The sequence below is a fragment of the Pelmatolapia mariae genome, linkage group LG8 (assembly GCF_036321145.2).
Source record: "Pelmatolapia mariae isolate MD_Pm_ZW linkage group LG8, Pm_UMD_F_2, whole genome shotgun sequence".
Lineage (NCBI taxonomy): Eukaryota > Metazoa > Chordata > Actinopteri > Cichliformes > Cichlidae > Pelmatolapia > Pelmatolapia mariae.
The window spans coordinates 19,735,308-19,753,286 of NC_086234.1; the positions used below are offsets into that span (position 1 = coordinate 19,735,308).

The window sequence follows — 17,979 nt, forward strand, 5'->3', positions numbered from 1 at the left end:
GTACTTGAATTCCCAGCACGTAGGTTACTTCTTTTTGAAAGCTGATTGGCTGTGATACAAGAGATGGGTGGGCTCATGCCACTTTTACCGTCTACGATTGGTTATTTAATTGAAAAAGAACGGATTTGCTGCTCTCATTGGACGAATTCGTCACGCGCTCAGTAGTATGATTGGTCAATATAGCTGGCGGGAGATGCTTCCACAAAATTTCGAATATTCAAACTGGGACCTCAGCTCAGGCAGCGAAGGAACGTTTTTAGTGCAGGCAGCCGTTATTATTGGGGGTAGCTGGGATTTATTTAGCTTTTTGCAAACCTAGCGTGTACTATATTTCAAACGAAGGGCTTTAACATTAAATACAAGAAGAATGGCTGAACCGTTGAAGGTAACGTTACTGTCGCTTTCATATTTGCTGCTAACGTGTTATTAGGCTTACGTGCTAACCTGCTACAACTGTAAGTTAAACTTCTAAGAAACAGTTAAAGGTACTTGGTTAACGTCGTGAGCTGCTTAATGTAACAGTGCGCGATTTTTAGACGTAATAATGCACTACTTGCAGTGTCCCTTTTAGTAACTTAACAACTAGTCCTAACTCTTGGCACAGCAGCTTGTAAACATTAACTATAGCTAATGTTGCTAAGCCAGTTGAAATCGTGTTACCCCTGCATTCATTCACCTCGCATTATTTATTGTGTTTGAAATAAAAATTGTCCTTAAATATTGAGCTAAACCCTGTCATTGAGCCTCAAATGTAATCAGAGCCAAGCAACTTCCAGGGGGGTGTTTTCTTTCTCTCCCCCCCCCCCCCCCCCGTACATTTACATTGTTGTGTTTTTTGTGCAGTAAAACATGCAAAGCTGTCAGCAAGTAGCATTATAGATGATGTTGATCATTATATTAAGGTTTCCTGCAGTACAAAGAGAAGTCCCATCTTCGTTACGGTGCAAGGCCTATAGAAGATATCAGTATATTGATATTATTTAAGGCTTTTCATTTATTTATTTTTTGCACCGTGTGAGGGAGAATTGCTTTCGTTATGCATAATGACAATAAAGAGTGTTGAATGATGAATCTTTAAAGATAACCTTGTGTCGTTTTCATCAGGCCTTTTTGGAGAACAAGCCGGTGGAAAAGCTGAAGAAGGATCCTAAGCGGCTGTCAGTGGAGAGAATCTATCAGAAGAAGACGCAGCTGGAGCACATTTTGCTCAGACCGGACTCCTACATAGGCTCTGTGGAGCCTGTCACTCAGGTAAGAAGTTTTTAAAATTTCTTCAACAGTCATGTGTAGATTTAAAGCAGGTTGTTGGGTTTTTTTTTTTTGTTTTTTTGACTGCACAGTTATGGTTCTTATTGAATGAACGCATGCAAGCTCCTTGTGATTATTTAACTTTTTTCATTAGCAAATGTGGGTGTTTGATGAGGATGCTGGACTGAACTGCCGTGATGTGACTTTTGTGCCTGGGCTCTACAAGATTTTCGATGAGATCCTTGGTAAGTAAAAAGCTCTCACAATTATAGATGTCCATGACAAACCTTTATTAAACAGTGTTTTAGCTCCAGTAAAATGTCGTAAAAATAGATTTTACTTTCTCTTCCTGTAGTAAATGCAGCTGATAACAAGCAGAGAGATAAGAGCATGTCCTGCATCAAGGTCAACATTGATCCGTGAGTTGTGTATAACGGTGCACTACCAAGTTTAAGATATTAAAATACAAAGTAACTCTACTACAGCTACCAGCTGACAAATCAAGCACTTGTGTATGTTTTTGTTCCTTTTAGTGAAAACAACACCATCAGTGTATGGAATAATGGGAAGGGTATTCCTGTGGTGGAGCACAAAGTGGAGAAAGTCTATGTACCTGCTCTCATCTTTGGACAGCTCCTCACTTCAAGTAACTATGATGATGACGAGAAGAAAGTCACTGGTAAGATTGATGAATTTGAGTGCTTTATATAATACTGATTGTTTTCTGTCATTCTTAATGAGAAAATATTCTGTATAATTACAAAGACTCCCTTCTACATCATTATGTCCAACACAATTAATGCTGAAATTTTAGTGTTTCATTAGGAAAAAAGCCAAATTTAATGTTCAATCTGTTCCTAACTCTGTAAATGTTCTTCAGGTGGACGAAATGGATACGGTGCCAAGCTTTGCAACATCTTCAGTACAAAGTTCACTGTCGAGACTGCTTGTAAACAGTCGAAGAAGTGCTTCAAGCAGGTATGAAGGAAGATCGACCTAATTTCCCACTTTAATTTTTATGTCTTGATCGGGGAGAATGTCATTTTCTGTTATGCCCATGTTTTCCATAGACTTGGTATGACAACATGGGCAGAGCAGGGGAGGCTAGCATCAAACCGTTTGATGGAGAGGAATACACTTGCATCACCTTCAGACCAGATCTGGCCAAGTTTAAGATGAGCATCTTAGACAAAGACACAGTGGCTCTGATGACCAGGAGGGCCTATGATATTGCTGGATCCACTAAAGGTGTCCGGGTGTTCTTCAATAGCAAGAAGCTACCAGTAAGTTACTGTGATCTTTAACTTTTTTCTGTTAACTCTTAATGTTTTGGGAATTAATTCTATTAAGCTTTTTAATATATTATGTGTATTTTAAATGTTGACTGAAGACTTCATTCACAAAGTTAAACCTAAAATCCAAAGCTTTTTGTGGACTTATAGAAAGTAGTCACTTACCTGACTTAAAATTATTTCTAGTAACTTCATTTAATGAAATATTTGATGTTAGCAAGACAAATCTTACATGTTACATCCTAATTTGTTCGGGCTAAAATGCATTGAAAACTGATATAAACTGTATGAACTTCACACTTAAGGTTACAGGTTTCCGTAGCTATGTGGACATGTATGTGAAAGACAAGGTGGATGAACTGGGTGGTCCTCTTACTGTCATCCATGAGACTGTCAACGAGCGCTGGGAGGTCTGCCTCACCATGAGCGAGAAAGGCTTCCAGCAAGTCAGCTTTGTCAACAGCATTGCCACAACAAAGGTAATAACTCAGTGCATTGGATTTGATCTAATTCATATATTGTGTCTATGTGTAGGCTGTTGTTAAATCAGTAATTTAAATGATTAAGTTTGTTGGAAAGCTGTCTAAATTTACATCTTTGAGCAGCTCTGAAATAGTTTAAGAATGATTGAACTAGACTGAGCTCTCTTGGCAGCCAAGCAGAAGTCTGGCTGCTCTCCAGCCACTTTGTGTCACTATGATTAAGACCTACGGCGTTTATTCTCTAAATGGATCTTGTTTTTGTCCTCTGGACTTTAGGGAGGCAGGCACATTGATTATGTGGCTGACCAGGTGGTTAGCAAGCTCATTGATGTGGTGAAGAAGAAGAACAAAGCTGGGGTGACAGTCAAGCCTTTCCAGGTATTCATTTTATTTATTTTTTTAATGAAAATGAATATGTAAGTGTATTCCGTAAAAATGTTTGTTAACAAAATGCACAACTGAGTGCTCTTCACGTTTTTTTTTCCATTTAGGTGAAGAACCATATGTGGCTGTTTGTCAACTGCCTGATTGAAAACCCCACCTTCGACTCTCAGACCAAAGAGAATATGACTCTGCAGCAGAAGAGCTTTGGCTCCAAGTGTCCCCTGAGTGAGAAGTTCATTAAACAGGTGCTGATGAAAAGCCACCAGCAATGTATTTCTCACAAGTTTAATCATTCATCGATTTCACTAACTGGTGTCCATCCTTTGTTGCACTTAGGCCACATCCTCTGGGATTGTGGAAAGTATCATGAACTGGGTGAAGTTCAAGGCTCAGTCCCAGCTCAACAAGAAGTGCTCGGCTGTTAAACACACAAAAATCAAAGGTGTGCCAAAACTGGATGATGCCAACGATGCAGGTAATGTGCGCCGCAGTCGGTACAGTCCAGCATCCCGAGAATGGAGATGACCTACAGTCCTACTGTACTCACTATATTTTCTTACAGGTGGGAAGAACTCCATTGGCTGCACGCTGATTCTTACAGAAGGAGACTCAGCCAAGACACTCGCTGTGTCTGGGCTGGGAGTGGTCGGAAGGGACCGCTATGGCATCTTCCCTCTCAGAGGAAAAATGCTCAATGTCCGGGAGGCTTCACATAAACAGGTTAGTCTAGCAAATATAATTATTGCTTGAATCATCTATTTATTTAACAGCTGTGAGTAAAACTTGTTTGATTTTTTTTTTCTAATCAGATTATGGAAAATGCAGAAATCAACAACATCATCAAAATCCTCGGTCTTCAGTACAAAAAGAACTACAGTGACCCAGAATCCCTCAAGAGTCTGCGCTACGGCAAGATCATGATCATGACAGATCAGGTGTTTTGGTTGATCTTTATTTTCACTCCTTTCCTACCTTCCCGTGTCTTATTTGTATTGATAATATTCAGGATATTCATGTTTTTGTGTGCCTACATATATGTAAGAATAGGTCTTTGTGACCATAATGGTTTTCTGTCCATACTGGCCCTGAAGCTTTTCATAAGGTGCCAATGCTGCAGGAACAAATGGATGGTTAGAGCAGGTACAAATCCAGTGTAATGTTAACTGTGAGCCCAGTTTTAAGAGGAAATATGCACTTAACCTGAGGAAGGTATCCTTCCCCTACAGCTGTGAAGAGAGCTACTAAGTAATTTTCACTGAGCATGACTTTGAAAGCTTTGACTCAATTTAGATTAGTGGGGCAGCTGAAGCTTCATATGAGCCTCAGATGGATGTTTGAGTGAATTTTTAGTTTTTCTTCATCGAGCAAGGCTTATGAATTTTGTTCATCATTTGCCAACACAGTGACATTCAGATGGAAAAACAGGATCATCACTAGGATTTCTAGTAACAATGCACATGTCCTAGTCTCACATATATGGGGAAATAGACTCTGAATTGGTGGATGGATGGATGTTAAAGACAGACTTCAAAATCCTAACCCACTATTAAAAACTATTTTAGTGCTACTAATGTTGTCACAGAGCACTTTACTAACCCTTTTTTGTCATCACACAATTACTTTGTAATATATCTGACCTGTGTTATTGTCACAGGATCAAGACGGCTCCCACATTAAGGGCTTGTTGATCAACTTCATCCACCACAACTGGCCTTCGCTGCTGCGTCACAACTTCCTGGAAGAGTTCATCACCCCCATCATCAAGGTATGTAGATGCTCTAAAAAGCCCTTTGCAGACTTGCCATGTGCAATATTGTTGGCTTCATCTGGCAGTTTACATGATGCGTTCTTTCATTCAGACATGGATCACTTACAATTTCATACCTACAATAGCAATAGAGAGAGTTGTGATGTGCCATGTTTTGTTGTTACAACACAACGGAGTAATATGAGTTTGTTCTTCTAACATCTTATTGTTCTTATGAGCATTTTTTGCAACATGCACACGTTTGTTTTGTTTTTCTTCCCTCAAAGACACCTGAGAGATGCACAGTTGCGATATGGCATGTGCTTATTTGTTAATGTGTCTGAGTTTTTAACCATGTTGGAAATTTGAAACAATACTGCCATCTGCTGTCAAAACCTCAGAATACTCAGAGCTTAATGGAAAGCTTGGTCCCCCCCCCCCCCCCCCTTTTTTTTTTTTTCTTTTCAATTCCAAGTTACTTTTAAATTAAAAATCCGCATTTTTTTTTTTAAATAATGTTAAAATGTGAAAAGCTTTAAATGACTAGGCATCAAGAACCATGGTGATTGGACATCTTATTTCTCTGTCTCTTCAGGCGTCTTTCAAGAAAACTCAGCTGTCTTTCTACAGTATTCCTGAATTCAATGCATGGAAGGAGAGCCAGCAAAACCACAAATCTTGGAAAATAAAATACTACAAAGGTTTGTTACAAACCCCTGTGTGGTAGTAAAACGGACAAGTAAGCAACACATAATGCTTATGGTCATTGTCATTGTTATAGTTTATATTGTTTTGTTGTAACTTGTACCATCTCTTTTTTTTCTTTTGTGGCTATTGCCCATCTAGGTTTGGGAACCAGCACATCACAGGAAGCCAAGGAGTACTTCTCTGATATGCAGAGACATCGTATCCCATTCAAGTACTCAGGACCTGAAGATGATGAAGCTATCACCCTTGTAAGATGTTACCCATCTGTGTGGATCATTCCTCGGCCAATTTATATTTGATCTGGACTTTTTAAACATCCTGTAGGCCATAACTAACAGTTGGAGCATTAGTATTTGGTTCTTGGGTCTGTTTTTACAATTCTTTTTTTTCTCTCTGGGAAGGCCTTTAGCAAGAAGAAAGTGGAAGAGCGAAAAGAGTGGCTTACCAACTTTATGATTAACAGACGCCAGCGCAGAGAGCACAACCTGCCTGAGGTAATGTTTGTGCAATTGGTGAACGCAATATCTTGTTTCTGTTCTGTTAAGTTTGACTGTTTTACTGTCTCTTTGCAGGAGTACCTGTACGGTCAGTCAACCAAGTCCCTGTCGTACAACGACTTCGTCAACAAGGAGCTGGTACTTTTCTCCAACTCTGACAACGAGAGGTCCATTCCCTGCCTGGTGGATGGTACGTGAAATAATAATAATAATAATTTAAGACAAAAGGAAAGTGATTTAAAACCATTAACTAACAACAATGGAGAAATAGAAAGCTGAGAATTGTCCAGATCCAGTTTAAAATTTAAGTCATTTGAGCATGTGTTCAGGGGAGGGTTTGCTGAGTCTTCCTGACAGGAGTAAAAGGTTGTGAACCGCTGGTCTAATGTCTGGATGCATTTGTGTTTACACCAGGACTGAAACCGGGTCAGAGGAAGGTGTTGTACTGTTGTTTCAAGAGGAACGACAAGCGAGAGGTGAAGGTGGCACAGCTGGCAGGCTCAGTGGCTGAGATGTCGGCCTATCACCATGGAGAGGTGAGGTGGCTTTAATGTGTGGGTTTTGTCAGTGTGTTTTTAATTTAGATTCTTGGTTTGACTTTTCAGTTTAACTGTATCATTTTTATGTTCAGAAAAATGTTCGCTTCTTTTTAAATAGGCTTTGCTTTTGAATACTGTATGTTATTAGCCATCAAATTTTATATCTAAGAGTAGCTGTCAATTTTGCCAGAACTTGAATCGTTATGCATGGAGAAGATTCCAGTTAAATAAAGTTTATTTAAAGGAAAGTAGAAGCGCAGTCACCTTTCATAGAAAGATATTTTTTTAAAAAACAAAAAAAAACACAGTGCAAGCTATATTGGCTGTACCTAGCGGTTTCTGTTGTATTACTCTATACTCGTTCCTGTTTTCAGGTCTCTCTGATGATGACCATCATTGGTTTAGCCCAGAACTTTGTGGGAAGCAACAACTTGAATCTCTTGCAGCCTCTGGGACAGTTTGGAACCAGGCTGCACGGTGGCAAGGACTCTGCCAGCCCTCGATACATCTTCACTATGCTCAGGTAAGCAGGCTTTCTCATAGATTTAATAACCGAGTGCCAATGTAGGGAGCCAGCAACCGAAAGAGGCCTACAACTGGTTTGTGTTAAGAAAGATTATTGTGGTTAGAACCACTGTCACTTCTTGCACTGCTATATCATGCATTGTGGATGAATGAGTTGTATGTAAGTGTATAGAACTATCAGCCCATGGGCTGCACTTTTTTTCATGAATTTAACAAAATGCGGAGAGTTGGTTTTTTTTTTTTTTTTTTTTTTTTTTTTTAAATGGATTAGTTACTGAGTCACTAACTAAAATTCTCCTACCAATCTTTACTTCTAGCCCCCTCGCCCGCCTTGTTTTCCCAGCAGTGGATGACAACCTGCTCAAGTATAACTATGATGACAACCAGCGTGTAGAGCCCGAATGGTACATTCCCATCATCCCCACTGTGCTTGTGAACGGGGCCGAAGGCATCGGCACAGGTTGGGCCAGCAAGATTCCAAACTACGACGTTCGTGAGATCATCAGCAACATCAACCGTATGCTCGACGGCGAGGAACCTCTGCCCATGGTCAGGATGGTTTTCTGAATTCTGCCATGTTGGTTGATTTGCTGTGCAAAAACTTAGTGCGTGTTTTTCCTCCTACAGCTTCCAAATTACAAAGACTTCAGAGGCACAATTGACCAGGTGATGGATAACCAGTACTTGAATAGTGGAGAGATCTCCATCCTTGATTCGACCACTATTGAAATCTCTGAATTACCTGTAAAAACATGGACACAGGTTGGTCTATGAAGTCATTTCCAGAACATTTTACCACGTGTACCCATAGTGTTTATTAGATTGACTCAAATAAATACCCTCTTACCATTTTGCTCAACTCTTCATGTACTGTCTCGTCTAGACCTACAAGGAGAATGTGCTGGAGCCGATGCTGAATGGCACAGAGAAGGTTCCTCCTCTCATCACAGACTACAAGGACTACCACACTGACACCACAGTGCGCTTTGTGGTCAAGATGACAGAAGAGAAGCTGAGGGAGGCTGAGGCTGCTGGCCTCCATAAAGTCTTCAAGCTGCAGAGCCCCCTCACCTGCAACTCGATGGTAATGATTGCCACTTATTTGCACACATTCACAGCAGGATGAATAAGGTCTTCTATTGCTACCTGTGAAATCTCAAACATTTATTCACATATTTCCAAACCCTGTGAAGCATCAGCATTTTTCCCTTTGTTTTCCAGGTTCTGTTTGACCACGTGGGTAGCCTGAAAAAGTACGAGTCTGTGCAGGATATCCTCAGAGATTTCTTTGAGTTGAGGATGAAGTACTGCGTGCTGAGAAAGGACTGGTTGGCAGGCATGCTGGGAGCAGAGAGCGCCAAGCTCAGCAACCAGGCTCGCTTCATCCTGGAGAAAATTCAGGGCACCTTGGTCATTGGTAAGTGCAAAGTTTCAAATAGCTTCTGTGTTGTTGTTTATTTGTTTGTTTGTTTTTAAGCACATTTTTCAATAACAGTGGAAAATCCTGTATATCTTCTGATATAGTTATTTAGAGTTTGCCTTTAAAGTTCAGCCCAAGAGTGAGTTTGGTTGTCCCTTGATCAGAAGTATTAATACTGTCCATGTGTGTGCAGAGAACAAGCCAAAGAAGGAGCTGATCCGCATGCTCCAACAGATGGGCTATGACTCCGACCCAGTCAAGACTTGGAAACAGGCTCAGGAGAAGGTGGGACACTCTGATTCCAACAGTTACAACAAAGTTCAGCTACAACAGAGAGGGATGTTAAATAACCACCTGTGTGAACTCTCTTAGAATGAGGAGGAGATGGAAGAGGAGGAGGAGGGGGAAGGAGGAGAAAAAGACGACTCGACTGGACCGGACTACAATTATCTGCTGAGCATGCCCATGTGGTTCTTAACAAAAGAGAAAAAGGAGGAGCTGTGCAAACAGAGGGATGCTAAGGTGAGTTATGCGCCAAACCTAGTGATGGTTTAAGCTTGAAATGTTAGATTATTAGCTCTTGTGTTAAGGTTTTGTGTTTCTGTCCTAACTCTTGTACAGGTGACAGAGCTGAACACCCTAAAGAAAAAGAGTCCAGCAGACCTGTGGAGGGAGGACCTTGCTGCCTTCTCTGAGGAACTGGCGGTACTGGATCTTTTCTGTCTTCCTCTTTTTTTTTTTTTTTCTGCTTTATATCCAATCAGTGCACTTTGGTTAGTCATGTGATCAGACTGTGATAATGTTACATCTAAAGAACAACTGTCGTCAGTGCTTTTGCTCCTGGTTAAATTTGTGATGTTTTTTTTCTTCTTGTGTTTAGCGAGTTGAGGCAAAGGAAAAGGAAAATGCCACCCTTCCTGTAAAAACTGGAAAAGGCAAAGCAGTAAAGGTGAAAAAGGAGACTTTGCCCACTCCACAGGGCCGCCGCGTCATTCCACGTGTTACCAGCACCATGAAGGCTGAAGCTAACAGGAAGGCTGATCTGAAGAAAGGAGAGGGCAAGAGAGGAAAGAAAATCAAGGTATGTTTTCATATGTGATTGTGCATATTAACTGTTTTTACATTAACACATTCAGAACAACAAACTGCCCAAAAGTAAGATTTTTCTTGACCTCATTTCTGTCTCTGAAGAGTGAAGATGTTGTGATGAAAATGGAGTTTGGAGAGGATGCAGAAAACACAGAGCCGGTTGAGGAAACGGGCTTAGCTGCACGGCTGAGCAAGAAAACCAAGACCCAAGCAGCAGAAAAAGGTAGAAATGACTGTTCAGGATATCGCCTGGAAATCATTTCAACTATGATCACACACCTCCGCTTACTGGTGTAACCACGAAGCTCTTTAGTGACATCTAGTGGCAAACCTGTAACAATACACATTTTGCAGACTTGACCCCCACAATCCTTGCTGGAATGAAATCAAAATTAGCCTCTCAAGTTTTGAGAATTGCCGGCTCTCAACTAAATGATATTGTACTCCGCCATCATGAATACAAACTCCGTTTTTTGGGAATTATAGTTTGGATTATGTTTTCAACAACCTAATCCAAACTACACAGACGTTCCTTCATGCACACAAAACTGGATTGTGTAAAATTTGGTGCTTGCTATAACATTCACTCAAAAATGTTGATAATCATAAGCAAGTTGCTATAATAAATATCAGTTTGCACTTAAATTTGACATTTTTGTTTAAGTTCATAAAGAAGTGCATTTCTCATGTGCAGCAGCATCAAAGATGGGCAAGCAGACCACTCTTCAGTTCAAGCCTGTTACCAAGAAGCCCAAGAAAAACGCGTGGTCAGATGAGGATGTTGGCCTGTCGGACAGTGAAGTAGAGGCAGAGGAAGCGGCTGCCCCCAGAGAGCGCATAGAACGGAAAACCAAAGGTGAATCTGCTTGATGGACCACACTGCTTCCTCTGCTGATGGATAACTCTTTAAGTGGTGTGAAAAACTGATCTGAGTTCCTATTTATTTATGTTATGTTTGTCACACCTAAATGTTTTAGATCATTAAAAAATGTAAATATTAGACCAAGATAACACGAGTAAACTTAAAATGCTTTTTCTAAATGAAGGCGTTTATTATTAAGATTACTAACTTATCTGGAAAGGAGCCAAATTGAAGGGTTTTTGAGCAGCATTTTAACACGAGACCTCAACTTCTCATGCTTGTTTTCTTTGACAAAGTGCAGCATTACTAAAGCTGCCTTTTCTGTGTTTTTTGTTCTTTTTTACTGTTTAAGCTGCGGTGAAGTACAGCATGTCTGACAGTGAAGATGAATTTGATCACTGGGGGAAGAAGGACACTCCAAAAAGGAAGGCTTTCATCAGTGATGATGATGATGCAAGCTTCGCCCCAGATCCCAGCACTGTGTCGGACAATGATGTGGACTCTCCAGCTCCGCCTCCCAAAGCTCCAGAACCCACGTGAGTATAAGGAAAACCTTAATAAAAAGTATCTTTCTTTTGTTTAAATGTACCTTAAAAACAAACCTTGTGTTTTCTCTGCAGGAAGAAGGTAGCAAAAAGCAAATCGACAGTTAAAAAAACAGACACAAAGTCGAGCTGTAAGTATTTTCACTTAGGATAATAGTTTGATGAATTTGAGAAATGTGGGGCCAAGGCTCTGAGGACTGGATATTTTGTCTCTGTGGTACTTTACAGCTCTGTCAGACGATCAGGAGCCAGCATCCAAGCCTCCAACTCAACGTAAAACCAAAGAGGCCGCACCGAAGAAGCCCGCCGCTGCCAAGAAACCAGCTGCATCCAAGAAGAAGGCTGCAGGTAACACAGATGTTTGTTTGGTCTTATAAAGGTCACAGGTAGATTTGAGCACATGATTGTTATAAAACAAAGAAATCAACATATTTATATTTGGAATATCGTTTTTTGTTTTCTCTCTCTCTAGATGTGAAGCAGCCATCTATCTTGGATGCTCTCTCTAAGCCCAAACCTGCATCCAGGGCTCCTGCTGCCAAGAAGGTCCCGTCATTCGACTCTAGCGACTCAGAGAGTGAAAAGAAAGCTCCCGTCACAAAACAGAAACCTGTTCTTAAACGTAAAAAGAACCTCAGTGATGACTCTGACAGCAGCTCCTCAGATAACCTCATGTCACGCCTCAAATCCAAGACAACCGCTGGCACCAAGGTCAGTTTTTATGCTGAACACTCGTGTTTTCTTTTTATGTGCTATGTCATAAGATGTTATTCAAGTATTTCAGACGTTGGCATATTCCTGCAGTACAGTAGCCGATATGGTAAACCCAACCTCAGCAAGTAAAACTCTAAATATAAAATGAAATACTATAAACTCTGACCACGAAAAAGTGGCTCAACAACGAAGCTATTAAAAGAATAAAAATAGCTTTTAAAATGGTGACAATTGAAATACAACTACTGACTTAAGTAGAACAAATGATTCTCTGCTACACATTTTAGATTTTAAAGGTTTCCTGTATCCATCCTGTGCTTATATAATCACTGTTAATCCTTTTTAATCTCTTTTTCTGCTACAGAAGAGCAAGAAGTGGGAAGAGGATGAGAGTTTCCAGGTTTCAGACCCTGAAGAAGCCGCTCCTGTAGCTGCAGCACCGCGGGATAAACCCTCACGGGCCCGGAAACCCATCACCTACAACCTGGACTCTGATTCAGATGAAGATTTTTAAATAATAGTTCCCGAGTTGTTGTTTCGAAAAGATGAGTCATAAATGTTGTCATGTGCCATGCAGGTAATATTGCACTCATTTTATCTGTTGAAGTTCAGCTGCATTTACACTCGCCTAATATATGGACCTTGGACCAGGAATCTGTAACCTTTAAATTTAAAAAAAGACAAACAAAAACTCACCATTTGTTTATTTTAAAACAATCGTATTATTTCAAAGAGAAGGAAAAAAAAAAAAAAAGCTGGTATTAAAGTCTAGTTTTAATAGTATTTGTTCTTAGCTTCTGGGTGTATTTTGTAATCCACTTGTTTGTTTTGTGCTGTCCTGTAAATATTTCTGTGGCTGTTCAGTTTATACCTTTAAAAAATAAAGTTTGTTTTTATTGATTGCATGGTGTGTTTGAGCTGTGTCACCGGGTTGTGTTGGGGCTCCTGTTTAATGAAGCATGCTACATGCTTTAATTTTGTAGAAAGATTTTAATGCAATGCAGCAGTAGGAGCATCCAAATATACACTATATTGCTAAAAGTATTCACTTATCTGCCGTCAAACACATGAATTTGAGTAAACTCCCATTCTTAATCTGTAAGGTTTAATATTGACTCTGCAGGCCAGTCGAGTTCTTCCACACCAGACTCATCCATGTCTTTATGGACCTTGCTTTGTGCACTGGTGGACTCGTCCATCAGATTGCCAGACAGGAAAGTGATTCATTGCTCCAGAGAAGACGTCTCCACAGCTCTAGAGTCCAGTGGTTCCATCCCAGACTTTGTATTGAGCTTAGTGATCAAAGGCTTGTATACAGCTGCTCAGCTATGAAAAGCCACCCTACGCACTGTTCTTGAGCTAATCTAAAATATTTGTAGAAGCTGTCTGCATACCTAAGTGCATTTTTTTTATACACCTGTGGTCATGGAAGTGATTGGAGCACATGATCCAATGATTTGGATGGGTACGTGCCCCCCCCCCCCCCCCCCCCCCGATGGACCCTAAATTGGAAAAGAGGATGAATGGATAAAAATATTAAACTTCAAAAACTAAAAATGATTTGATTTGGTTATTACTAATTGAATCAACCAAACTACATGCATAATTTAAAACTTTGATACAAGCACTCATATAACCAGGGAATGTGAAGGTACAGCTTTCTGCCGTTTAGGAAACTTACATGAGTGAAACATGAGTCTCTCTACATAGTAGATTAACACTGTCGTCAGACTATTTTATCTTGGCATCTCTGGCATCTCTGAAATGTAGGAGTTAGGTTTCAACCTGTCCATTAGCAAAGTTCAAATGTATGAAATGGAACCTTGGATCAGTCTTGAGGTTGGTTACTGTACTCTACAATGTTAGCTGGTTGTATTTTATGCTAACTGAAGGGGAAATGAACTAAAAGGATTTATTACAGGCTGTTGCTACAGTTTTTTTTTCCTGAAGTGTTGTCCTTTATGTACTCTCTTTGCGGGTTCTTTGCTACATTTTTGGTTTCAGCCCACAAAGACAGCCCACTGAGCAACTAAGGTGGATAAACCTTGAAGCAACATTTAATCAGGTTTGATGGGTTCAGTTTCACCGTGAGTCACTGATTGGAGATTACAATAACAAGAATTCTAGTTTCATTTTAAAGACAAAGGCAGCATTTGCTCTGAGACGAACAGGTGAACAAGCCTCCAGACTTCCAAGAAGCCAGACCTGACAGAGCTGCAGCCATGGGTGAGTGGGGCTTCATCGGTGGATTCTTTAAAGACTTCCAGACCCATTTACCAATGCTGGGTCGTTTCTGGCTCGTCCTCGTTTTGGTGTTTAGGATACTAATCCTGGGAACTGTGGCCAGTGAAATGTTTGAGGACGAGCAGGAGGAATTTACCTGTAACACCCTCCAGCCAGGATGTAAGCAGGTGTGTTATGATGAGGCTTTCCCCATCTCCCAGTACAGATTCTGGGTGTTTCATTTGATCCTCATCGCTACACCATCTCTGCTTTACTTCGTGTATGTAACACATCAAGATCAAAAGAGAGCCAACAGCTCCTCGTCGAGGAAAAGGAGCAGCAGGAAGAACAGAGAAGAAAAAACTTTCAGGGCGCTCTACATTATCACTGTGATCTTCCGCATAGTGGCAGAAATCGGCTTCTTATTTGTCCAGTGGCGCCTCTATGGCTTTGAGGTGAAGGCCCATTTCCCATGTAGTCGTTCTCCCTGCCCCCTAACAGTGGAGTGCTTCACTTCCCGACCTGCAGAGAAAACAATCTTCCTCCTTTTCTACTTTGCTGTAGGGGTAGTATCAGCATTTTCCAGCATTGTCGAGTTTCTCTACGTCTCTTGTAAGTGGTTTTGCTCAGACCAGGCGGAGAGAATCTACCACTGTGACTGCGAGAACCTCCGCAACCACAAGCAAGAGGAGACAGAGGAGAAATCAGGAGGAGAGACGATGTCAGTGAGCACGGCCAGCACTGTGAGAATGAAGAAGGGATCAGTGAGAAGCATCTCCAGTCGGCAGAGCTCCAGCATCAGTCACAAGTACAAGAATCCAAGAGGAAAATATGTGAGCGCCTCGAGGCTTACATTGTGAGAGGACACATATGCTGCAATCGCAGCATCCTCCTTTTTCTATCATAAATTTGTGACTACATTTCTAATTCCCTCTACATGTTTTCCTCTTCATGTGTATTGGAGATATCATGAAGAAACTTATGGGAAAATGACAAAACGAGCACAGACGATAAGAAGGACGCATGAGAGACATCATTGACTTGTTAGTTCTGGTGAATGACGAAAGTCTGCAAACAGTTTGCGACAGAAACATTTCCTGGAAAACACTTGACAAACTTCCTTACAGGTGATTGGATTTTAGTCAGTGTGGCCCTTTTGTAGCTGTCAGATTCATCAAACATAGAACCTCTAACCCAGCAGGGGATTCAGGCCATACCGAGAGGAAAATAAAACCCAAGAAACCTTGAAAATGAGTATTATTTTTATATTTCTTGGAGAGCCACGCCTTGGTCCTACTGGTTTGACTTGCTCTTCTATCTTTTCTCTTCCCTTCTGCTTTCTCTCTCTCCTTTGTTTGTGTGAATTTTGGCATTTGGTTTTTGTGTTTCAGAGGTTGAGCCTCCACCTTACTTGCCCACACACTTTGAGACTGTGGCTAATTACTGTGTTGACGTTGCTGATGTGGCTTCTTAAGGCTGAGGAGTTCCTTCGGTTGATCCCAGGCTGTTGCTTCACTCAGTGTAGCTTCGTTTGCATGCTACACTACTACTGGGCGAGGACCCTCTGCCTATGGTGAAGAGAGAGAATGGCTTCCTGAGTGTTCTAGGCTTTATTAAATTGACTCAAATAAATATACTTATATGTATCCAATGCTTTTAAGACCACTTTTAAGTCCACTTTACCGAACTCTTTATTGACTTTCTGGTCCAGACCTACAAGGAGAGTGTGCTGGAGCCGATGCTAAATGGCACAGAGAAGGTTTGTCCTCTCATCACAGACTACAAGGACTACCACATTGACACCACAGTGGTCAGTGTGGTCAAGGTGGCAGAGGAGAAGCTGAAGTGGCTGGCCTCCATAAAGCCTTCAAATCGATTCCCACATATTTGCACACACCAACAGAAGCATGAGTAATTTATATCACCCACACATGGTTGTATGCATGCCTGACCACTTTGGGCATGCTCTGGATCAGGGCATCACTGAGCTCCTGGACAAACTGAGGTGCAACCTGGCAGAATCAGATGGACTGAAACAAAATGACCCACATGTCAAATGTCAGTGTTTATCGTGCTCCTCCTTGCATGAACAAGGAGATACTAGTCCTGCTAGTGGGTTAAAGACCTTCTACGACCCTCTCCACCTCTGCTAGACTAAGTAACTGGCTCCTGGAATCTCCTCCATGCTTCTGATCAGATATATTAACATTGTGCATGTGTGTGTCGAGAACAACTAAAAGAAGGAAGCGATTCCTGTTCTGCATAAATGGGCTACGATTCAACTCAGTCAAGGCTTCAGCAGCTTTGACTGAGCCTTGACAACAAACGACAACAATCATGTGTTGTTTATTTGTTTGTTTGTTTGTTAATTTATTTCGATCATGTAAACAATATAAGGGTACATTTAGCAAAGAAAAGAAGAGAAAAAAATACTATACAAATAAAGTTAATATATTTCAATATTGCTTCATCTGTTCCGATTCAGTTACACATCGAAAAGGAGTGGGAAGAAGTACACACTTATTTAATCCCACCCCTTTGCCATAAGCTATGAGTCAATATTTAGTCAGCTTCCTTACTGATATAATCTGTAGTAAAAATAGCAAACAGACTTCTGATAATATATACATCACATGATGAAATTTTCGAAATAGAGACATTCACTGAATTTCAACATTTTTCCTTTCTTTATAATTCAAGAAAATCATATCTTTATAACTCTTTTTGAGCTGCTTCATGTTTGTATGTTGCTTCAACTCCATATTCAAACTGTTCCACAGCTTCACTCTATGCACAGAAACACAATAGCTTTTTCTTGTAGTACGCACCTTCACAATTTTGAAGTTACAAAAACCCCTTAAATTATAAATTCCTTGTTTTAAAAAAAACATACTCTCAGTATTACCTGGCAGTTCCTTATTTTTTGCTTTGAATAGAATTTGTGCTGTTTGGAATTTCACTAGATCAGCAAATTTCAATATTTCATACTGCAAGAAAAGTGAGTTTGTATGATCCCTATAACCTGCACTGTGGATGATTCAAACTGTTTGTTTTCTTCTTTTATTTGAAGAGTAAAAAGTGAATGTAATGTACTTTTATGTAATGTAATGTACTGTACTATGCGCAATATAGTAAGGGGAAACCAGTGAACAGTATATAATATGAAGTAGAGCTGGGCGATAGAAAGATAACGATATGTATTGCGAAATAACTTTTTCTCGATAGAAAAATTTAACTATTGCGATAGGCCTCATTAGGGGTGGGTTTTAATAATCGATTCATCGATTAAAATCGATTCTGGCTTGGATAACGTGAAATCGATTCATTAAAATCCTGAATCGATTTTTTAATATAAATTTATTTTGGCGCCAGAATCTCAGGTGAAACCTCACAAAATTTCAACAACCACCAAACAGCTAAGACAGTAAATGAGAGCAGGTACACGGATTCTGCACAAGGACGTAAACACACAGCGCGGACCCGCGGATCAGAATCAGTGAGATGTCGCCTTTCTCACCCGACGGGCGCTGCAGCTTTAAGCGGCTGCGCGCGCTCCCGCGGACGGCAATCACTTTCTGGCAGACAATCACTTTTTGGCACAACAACTGCACGGACACGGTCGGGGCTGAAAGCCGACAGGCTCGCTGATTCTGATGTTTCGGCGGGTCTGCGCTTTGTGTTCACGCCCCTTTTGCGCTGATTAT

At 40.7% G+C, this 17,979-nt stretch overlaps 2 protein-coding genes across 3 annotated transcripts; both read left to right on the forward strand.

Annotated features, from left to right (window-relative positions):
• The first annotated feature begins 250 nt into the window (after positions 1-250).
• Positions 251-12,904, forward strand: top2a (DNA topoisomerase II alpha). Of its 2 annotated transcripts, none has more exons than XM_063482084.1 (35): positions 251-385; positions 1,105-1,251; positions 1,403-1,493; positions 1,604-1,667; positions 1,782-1,927; positions 2,129-2,226; positions 2,319-2,531; positions 2,846-3,019; positions 3,299-3,400; positions 3,514-3,651; positions 3,743-3,881; positions 3,969-4,126; positions 4,216-4,341; positions 5,061-5,171; positions 5,749-5,854; positions 6,000-6,109; positions 6,263-6,355; positions 6,434-6,548; positions 6,773-6,894; positions 7,272-7,420; positions 7,740-7,971; positions 8,050-8,184; positions 8,306-8,506; positions 8,644-8,839; positions 9,036-9,127; positions 9,215-9,364; positions 9,464-9,547; positions 9,723-9,923; positions 10,034-10,154; positions 10,626-10,787; positions 11,146-11,329; positions 11,414-11,469; positions 11,567-11,686; positions 11,811-12,049; positions 12,417-12,904. In XM_063482084.1, the coding sequence occupies exons 1-35, from the start codon at positions 368-370 to the stop codon at positions 12,564-12,566; spliced, it is 4,743 nt and encodes a 1,580-aa protein (XP_063338154.1). In that variant the 5' UTR covers positions 251-367; the 3' UTR covers positions 12,567-12,904. The 2 variants fall into 2 exon arrangements, with proteins under 2 accessions (XP_063338154.1, XP_063338155.1); XM_063482085.1 differs by having other exon boundaries at positions 10,629-10,787.
• A 1,370-nt stretch (positions 12,905-14,274) lies between these two features.
• LOC134633385 (gap junction delta-3 protein-like) lies at positions 14,275-15,135 on the forward strand. Its single transcript, XM_063482243.1, has one exon. The coding sequence runs from the start codon at positions 14,275-14,277 to the stop codon at positions 15,133-15,135; it is 861 nt and encodes a 286-aa protein (XP_063338313.1).
• The last annotated feature ends 2,844 nt before the right edge of the window (positions 15,136-17,979 follow it).

Excerpts from the sequence above, each read along its gene's own strand:
- top2a (XM_063482084.1), top strand. Across the intron at positions 6,356-6,433 it reads GAGAGCACAACCTGCCTGAG|GAGTACCTGTACGGTCAGTC; the intron begins GTAATGTTTGTG and ends GTCTCTTTGCAG. Across the intron at positions 9,128-9,214 it reads GGAAACAGGCTCAGGAGAAG|AATGAGGAGGAGATGGAAGA; the intron begins GTGGGACACTCT and ends GAACTCTCTTAG.
- LOC134633385 (XM_063482243.1), top strand. The coding sequence starts at position 14,275 with ATGGGTGAGTGGGGCTTCATCGGTGGATTCTTTAAAGACTTCCAGACC.